The sequence below is a fragment of the Phocoena phocoena genome, chromosome X (genome assembly GCF_963924675.1).
Source record: "Phocoena phocoena chromosome X, mPhoPho1.1, whole genome shotgun sequence".
Taxonomy (NCBI): Eukaryota; Metazoa; Chordata; class Mammalia; order Artiodactyla; family Phocoenidae; genus Phocoena; species Phocoena phocoena.
Window position 1 is genome coordinate 127640454 of NC_089240.1, and position 8567 is coordinate 127649020.

At 45.9% G+C, this 8567-nt stretch overlaps 1 protein-coding gene across 1 annotated transcript; it reads right to left on the minus strand.

Annotated features, from left to right (window-relative positions):
• Window positions 1–241: 241 nt before the first annotated feature.
• Window positions 242–3008, minus strand: CETN2 (centrin 2). The gene is made up of 4 exons (XM_065900671.1): window positions 2855–3008; window positions 2466–2594; window positions 923–1060; window positions 242–489 (listed from the first exon to the last, which is right to left on the minus strand). Exons 1-4 carry the CDS (start codon window positions 2960–2962, stop codon window positions 400–402), a joined length of 465 nt encoding a protein of 154 aa, XP_065756743.1. The 5' UTR covers window positions 2963–3008; the 3' UTR covers window positions 242–399.
• Window positions 3009–8567: the final 5559 nt, after the last annotated feature.

The window sequence follows — 8567 nt, forward strand, 5'->3', positions numbered from 1 at the left end:
GAACCATTGAAGAGATGCCCCCTGCTTGTGGTGACACAAGTACAACGTGTGCCTGTGAAGAAGCTGCTCTGCGGTGGCATAAATGTGGGAATGCGGGACAAGAGTTAAGCGACACAAGGCAGAACAGCAGGTGTGCAAAAGCTCAAAGACCCTCTTCTCCACTCTAACGTGCTCTCGTGCTGCCCTGGGGAATTAAAGCAGTCAGTAGGTCACCTTGCAAAGAACCTCAGTTTCAAAGAACACTTTCAAAAGTTGAAAATAGATTCAGAGTTATTACTAAAGTCATACAGAGAGGTCAGTGGGGGAAAAATAATTTACGTTCTCAAAAACCAGGCTTCAGACAACAGCAGGCACGAAATCGAGTTCCACGTGCTCGCGTTATAACAGATGACACTGATCTTAATAAAGGCTGGTCTTCTTCATGATGCGCAGGAACTCGTGCTCATTGACTTCTCCATCTCCATCTCTATCGGCCTCATCAATCATTTCCTTCAGCACAGAAAAGATTCCGGTTAGATTAACTCATAAATGAAACGAAAATGTGACTAAGTAATAGGCTTTTAAAATGCTACATGAATAGACAATTGTGGTCCACCTGATGCAAATGTGCTGCTTTTTACAATGGCTTGGTTCCTGAAAAGTCACATTTGAAAACCAAGCCATACTTTGCCACATGTGTATCACCTAGAAGGAAGCTCAACGATCATGTTGACTAGGGAGATTCCTAAAACCTAAAATAGTAAGTAAAATTGTTCACGTGTGTATTTTTCTGGGAGCAGCATCCATAGGTTTGTCACACTATCAAAAGAGAAATTAAGTGGTCAACAGAGCGACGAGAGAACACTAGTTTTCCTTCATATGTAACCAGAGAAAACGTAAGTCAGAAAAGTCACACAGGGCCCCAGGCTGATGCGTCACAAACCTGCAGCTCCTCATCGGTGAGGTTTTCACCCAACTCCTTGGCCACACGTTTTAGATTTTTGAACGATATCTTCCCAGTTTCATCATCATCGAAGAGCTTGAAAGCTTTCAGGATTTCTTCTTTGGTATCTTTCTCAGACTTAACAAGTAGAACATAAAACACATGAATACGGAGACATTCATGACTCATACTTACTTGGCTCCTGCAGCCCCACCACCGCCCATCCCCCCTGCCCTGCACAGACATCTTGGTAACAGCCTTCATGACCACAGGGGCTAGATCACAGAAGATCACACATCAACCAGGGTAGAAAAAGGGGACAAACGATGAAATTATTAGAAACCCAGAGGCTAAAAAGGAATTATAAAGGATTGTATTTAAAACACTTTCTGTATAAACCAAAGAGAAAGTAGATTTGTTTTTAAGATATACAAGCAGATGGTGGAGTTAAATTTAGGGGAAATATACTGCTTAAGCTGGTGGAGGAGGGAGAATCTTGGTGAGGGTGGAGGGGGAGGGAGGAAAGAGAAGACTATTTCACTTGTTACGAGATCACAAAGCGTTACTGGGATCCCAAGTACTCTAACAGAGGAAAAGAGTAAAATCTCCAAGAGCTCCAAGTCCAAATATTCCTGAAAGGTAGCTAAAGATAGAGTGAGCCTCTAATAAGACCAATCTGGGAATCAACCTTGAATGTGGGACAGCTTTACTAGGTTTTTACAGAATGTTAAACTTCCTGAACTCTTAAACGAGTCTCTGAAGAAAAATATAGGTGTGATTAGATAATTTCAAAGCAACAGGATTATTAGAGTAGGAACAGGCCTGTGCCCTGGGGAGCACACTTGAAACACTGATGGAGTTACTTCTCCACAGGCCAGTAGAACATAGCTGAGACACATTAAGGAGGAGCCGGGAGGTCAACGAAAGAGAAATGGACCAATGTGAACATCTTTCCTGGGTGGGACACTCAGGGGACTGAGGTAGACTGGTGAGGTGTCATCTTAGAGTCTCTCTGGACCATTTGGACCCTTTAAAAGGGTGACACCCAAGAGACTAGAAAATGGGTGAATTCAACCTTGGAAGTGGTGAAAGACCAAATCCTCAGTGCGATAAAAACACAGCCTCAGGCTGAGGCTGCCCAGAATACTGACAAATAGGAGAGAAAAGAATTTCAAACTTTAAACACATGGACTTTGTCTTGTCAAAATGCGAGACGCTCTAATATTGTTGGTGTTATGAAAAGTTTTACTGCCTGTGGATATCACACGGACATACCGGTTGGAGAAAGGTAATAGCAAAAAACATGATAGCAGGAAGACTTTTACTTCCTTTCAGAGGGTAAAATGACTTTCCCTGTGACTCTGTGGCCTTGAAGAAAGCCAAGTAGAACCTAAACATCATAATTCTCAGTCACAAATACTCTCCTTTATCTGAACTCTCCGGTTTGTGTTAACTTTTCTCCGGTGAAGACATTTCCATATCGAGATTCAAATTTGTCCACCATTATTGGTGGAAAATATGCTGATCATCTTAGCTAACTTACCATTTTCTGAGTCATCACAGTCAAAAAGTCGCTAAAGTTCATTTTCCCTGTCCCTTCCTTATCAATTTCACTTATCATTTTCTTGATCTCTTCTTTCTTGGGTTCAAAGCCCAGTGCCCTCATTGCCACCTACAACAAAAAGAGAGGATCATCTCAATAGGCACATCTAAGCCCAGGCGCGAAACAATGACAGTGCTGAGGGTGTTAAGCCAGCATCTGCCACAATCCTGTTAAAATGACTAAGAAACACTATAACATTAAACAAATTGATATGTGCGCTCGATTTTATTTAATAATTCTCGAGGTAAGTAAAGACAGGAAAACACAGCACAGAAGACAAAGAGGCAGAGAAAAGATAAGTCAGCAGAGCAGGAATGTATAGGGCTTGCCTTAAGTTCCTTAACATCAATTGTCCCAGTTCCGTCAGCATCAAAAAGATCAAAGGCTTCTCGAATTTCCTGTTTCTGCTCTTCAGTAAGCTCCGGTTTAGGACTCATCCTTTTTCGCTGGGCAGTTGATGCCACGTTTGCCTTCTTAAAGTTAGAGGCCTTTATATGTTTTACAAACACAGAAGCATAATATTAAGAGTCCACATTTTACATAAAATAGTTACAACCACACGAATTTTAAGATAGCTTATACCAACGAATTCCAAAACTTTGCTTAACAAACTATTGTTTGTAGAAGCAAGGAAATGCCTTGTTCTTTTGGACGTCTCTTATTGAAAAATCATCCCAAAAGAGAGCTAGCCAAGGAGCTGACTGGGGAGAACTGTACAGATAACCAGTTCTCCCGGAATCTGGGGATCCTAACTATAAAAATGTCCCTAGAACGCTACCCCGCTTCACTCTTAAGTTCTCCGGTTTTCTGATTACTTCTAGATTTAGGCCAAATATTACTAAGGTAAGATATATGTTCTGTCAATATCGAATAATAAAATTCAATCCCCTTGGTACCTCTGAGCCTTCTCCAAGAAGCTCAAAGCGTTTCCCTAAGTCCCTATATTTAACATTTTAAATGCATTAATAATCAAACATAATAAACTGCCCCTCAGCTCTGTGTGGAAACTTTGGTAGAGGCGGCCAGAAGGCCAGAGTCAGAGAGGGGTCGGGGCCTGGGGGGAACCCGAGTCTTTTTTGCCCAGGGACGGTCACCGAAGGGGCTGGAGAAGGCCAGGGGAACCCGAGGGGCGGGTAGGGGTCGGCTGTGGCTGAAGGGGAGACAGCGACGAAGCACAGGCCCAGCAGGGCAGCCGGCATCTCTACCCTACCCTTCCGGGAAAGCTCTCAGAGGAAGAAGGAGTGCGCCAAGGCCGAGAACCGCGCAGGAGAGGCGGCGGGGCCTTGCCAAGGCCTGGGAAGGGCTCAGCCTCTGGACGCGGGGTTCCAGACGGCGGCACGCACTCACCATCGCGGATGGACTCCACTTCCCGTTGTTACGGCAACCGACGTACACAGTGACTCGACTCCGTTCCCACCGCCCCGCGCGCGCGGCGTCGCTCCCCATTGGCGGACCGCTCGCTGACGCTCCCCATTGGCACAGGGCTGGAGTGGGTGGGGCTAATCGAAGAACTCCCGGCGCAGGGCCGGGGGCTGTGCGCTCGCGGCCTGACCTCATTGGGCAGGATCACGCCGCGAGCGCCGACTGGCTGAGCCAGCACCGAACCGAGCCAATTCCCTTGGTGGAAGAGCCTCGGCAGATTCTCGGCTCACGCGGGCGGGGAGAAAGGGGTGCTGCAGGCCGCTGGAGCGCTGAGGATGAAGGCTGCGGACGCGCTGGGGACAGCCAGGGGGCCGCCTACGGACGGGTAAGGGTTGCGACCTCGCCCTTGTGTCGACGACAGGACTGGAAGGGTTGGCTGGGGCGATCCGGGTCGGGGACTCTCTGGTCTGGCCTGAGATTGAGTTAGGGTCAGCGAGGCCAGAGAAGAGCGTCACCTTTCGTGTTGGAGCAGACACTGTACTCACTGAGGCTCTTTCTTTGAGCGTGTCCCTTCAAGAGCATCCCCTGCCTCTCAAGTAGGTTCCAAGACAGGATCACTGTAGTTCTCGCCTGGCTTAAAGCAGCCCAGGGAAGTGAGCTGGAGGCCTGGGAGCGGACTTCGAAGGGAGTGAAGCAGATATGAGCGTGAGAGGGAGCAGGTCATCAAAATATATTCTTTTTGGCACCCAAACACTCCAGGTGGATAGTGAGGGGCATTGCAGGCGGAGACACCTCCTGAGCAAAGTCACAGGAGTTTTGGAAGTGTGAGACCTGCCTGGAGAATTACAATGGGACGTGTGCTCTCAGCCCTTACCTGCTTCCCCTCTGGGCAGGGGACAAAGCATAAGTTTCTCAGGCTGAAAACAGCCTGAGGTTTATTGACATTCATTAAACGACAGTGTTCACCGACCTTCTGCCCTTTATCCTCTTCCTCTTTGAGCATAAACCAGGTCCAAAACCTTGCAGTCATATTTGACTCTTTTCGTGCCCCCTTCCCATTAACCAGCCTCCAAGTTCTATCCATTTTCCCCCTTAAATGCTGTTTCTTTTCTCTTTCCCACCTCTGCTGCTCGCTCCTCTCCCACTTCAGGCCTTCAGCAGTAGCCTCCCTATGAGTACAAGCCAGACAGCCAGCCCCTCTGTTTGACTCACGCCTCCAGGGCCTTAGAACTTGGCTTAGGGATCTCCTCTCCGCCTGGGTTTACCCTCATCGGAAGTCAAAGGCACTTCTGCAATGTTCTGCTAAGCCTGACTCCCACCCCAGATGCTGGACTCCCTGAATGTCTGTGCTGTGCAAGGTTCTCTTTGGCAATGGCCTTGTGAATGAGGGAATGTATGAGTGACTGAGCTGACACCAGGGTGCTTTTTTACAACTTTTTGACAAGTTACAGCTCCCCTTTTACCCCTGGGGCTTGTTTCAGCCCTACAGCAACTCTGAAGTCCGTGGGAAGGATCGCTGCTCTACAGATGAGGCCTCTTACACCAGCCGCAGCAGCACAGTTCAACCCATACTCTCCATTCCAGGGTCCTTGCTGGCCCTCCAGGGGCTCACAGCCTGGCGGGCCGGGACAGATGTGGCGGGGAGAAAGCCCAAAGCTGTGTGCTGTGTTAGAATGAGAACAGAAACCTGTTCTGAGGAAGCTGCTAACCTTGCCCGGGGAGGGGGAGGAGGTTTCGCAGAGGTGACAGCTGAGCAGAGCAGCTCACCGTGGAGAGAACAGGGAGAATATTCCAGGTGGAGGGAACAGCATAAGCTAAAGCTCTCAGGCTGGCTTTGTCAGTGGCCACCACAAATTCAAAATCAGGGCCTTTCTGTGTCCTAAAAGTAAACAGACCAGCAGAGAGATGAATGGCTGACAGAAGCACAGAGACACCTCAGATCCATGAAAGGACAAGACTGAGCTGATTGAGACTTTTGGGGAAGTGGTGGGAAGCCTTGGATGTTGTTGGCGTCGTTCTTCCACAGACTAGGGTATCGAGCTCGTGGTGGCCACAGTTTAGCTTCCTGCACTGAGTCTGTGGACAGCAGCAGGCCAGGCCCGGACTACCCCAACACACCCCTCTGAGCTGCTCTGGATTTCCCCTTCACAAAGAGCCTGGTCTCCCACGTTCGCAAAGGAAGGAACACTTGTCTCTATCTGGTTCGAAATAGACAGACTATCCCGTCCTTTTGTCCCCAGGACTCACTAGCTGGAGACTCTCCCCAGCAGGAAGGCGGTGATGGGCTCACTCCCTTCTCTCTGTATCTAATCCTATCAGTGACCTTCCTCCCCCTTGCCCAGAAGTGGAGCCAGGCGCTTGGGTTTCCCTAATAGAAGATGGTTCTCTTCCTAGATTGTTTTTAGCCTAAGGCCTTGTCCCGGTGTGTATAGAGGAACAAGGGCATACGTACTGGTTTTAATTCAGAGACCTATCATTTTAAAGGAAAAAGACTTGAGGCTTCTGATGTGTGAACCTTAGAACGTTGCTCTTTGGGGTCTTATTTTCTCACTTACAGCTGTTCGTGTGAGTGTTTGTGTGGTACAACAGACAGAACTGAAAATTTACCATTTTAACCATTTTGAGTGCACAGTTCAGTGGCATTAAGTGCGCTCACATTGTCGTGCAACCATCATCACCACCATCCGTCTCCAGAACTCTTTTCATCTCGTAGAACTGAAACTCTATATGTACTACATCACTTCCCGATTCTCCCACTTCTCCCAGCCCCTGGCACCCTCCCTTCTACTTTCTGTGTCTATGAATTTGACTACTCTAGGGACCTCATGTAAGTAGAATCATATAGTATTTGTCCTTTTGTGTCTGGCTTCTTTCACTTAGTATAATGCCTCCAAGGTTCTTATTTCACTTAGCTTAAGTTCATCCATGTTGTAGCATGTGTCAGAATGTCCCTTCTTTTCATTTTTATTTTATTGTTGTAAGAACACTTAAGATGAGATCCACCATATTAATAAATGTTTGAATGTACAATAGGTACAACACACCTCTAGAGCTTACTCATCTTGCTTAACTGAAACTTTCTGCCCGTTGATCAGTAACTCCCCCTTTCCCCCTCCCCCAGTCCCTGGCAACCACCATTCCACTCTTTGATTCTGTGAGTTTGACTACTTTAGGTCCCTCATATAAGTGGAATCATGCAGTATTTGTCCTTCTGTGACTGGCTTATTTCACTTAGCATAATGTTCTCAAAGTTCATCCATGTCTCATATAGTGGAATCTCCTTTTTTAAGGCTTAATAGTATTCCGTTGTGTGTATATACCACATTTTCTTTATCTATTCATCCATCAATGAGCACTTAGGTTGTTTGCATGTTGGCTATTGTGAATAGTGCTGCAGTGAGCTTAGGAGTACCCATATCTCTTCAAGATTCTGGCTTCAACTCTTTTGAATATATACCCAGAATTGGAATTGCTGGATCATATGGTGGTTTGGTGGTTCTATTTGAATTTTTTAAGGAACCTCCATACTGTCTTCTACAGTAGCTGTATCGTTTTTCCATTCCCACCAACAGTGTACAAAGGTTCCAATTTCTCCACCTCCTCGCCAACACTTATCTTTTGACTTTTTGATAACAGCCATCCTGACAGGGGTGAAGTGGTATCTCATTGAAGTTTTGTTTTACATTTCCCTGATGATTAATGACACTGAGCATTTTTTCATGTACCTGTTGGCCATCTGTATGTCTTCTCTGGAGAGATGTCTATTCAAGTCCTAAGCTCATTTTCTAATCAGGTTATTAGTTTGGGTTGGATTTTTTTTTCTTTTTTTTTTTAGCTATTGATTTGAAGTTCCTAATACAGTCTGGAGATTAACTCCTTATTAGATACAAGTTTTGCAGATATTTTCTCCCATTCCATAGTTGCCAGAATTTCCTTCGTGTTTAAGGCTGAATAATATTCCATTTTATCTGTTTATCCATCAACGGACACTTGACTTGCTTCCACCTTTTGGCTGCGGTTCATAGTGCTGCCATGAACATGGGTGTACAAATATCTGTTCAAATCCCTGCTTTCAGTTTTTTGGAGTATGTACCCAGATGTGGAATTGCTTGATCCTACGGTCATTCTATGTTTAATATTTTTAGGAACCACCATACTGTTTCCCACAGCAGCTGCACCATTTTACGTTCCCACCAACAGTGAACAAAGGTTCCAGTTTCTTTACATCCTTGTCAACCCTTGTTATTTTCTGTTTTCTGGGTTTTTTTGATAATAGCCATCCTAACAGGTATGAGATGATTGCCCACTGTGGTTTTGATTTGCATTTCCCTGATGATTAGGGAGGTTGAGCATATTTGCATGTGCTCATTGGTCATCTGTAAAGTGTATCTTTTTTAGGGAAATGTCTGTTAAATCACAACTCTTCTTGGTGTTCATTTGGACGTGAACATATATCATATGGGGGATTTAGGTTGCAGGGGAGGGGGGCTGCCAGTGGGATCTGATTCATTCCCTAGGCTAGACCTGGGTACCCAGCCTCTAGAGACCACTAAAGTATCAGCAAAATTCTTATCTGGCTTAAAGTATTTACAGACTTTAAAATAATTTGTATATCATTTGAGACAAATTAGATTTGGTTTTGTTTTTGTTTTTACAAGAGGCTGGTTTGCTGAGAATTGT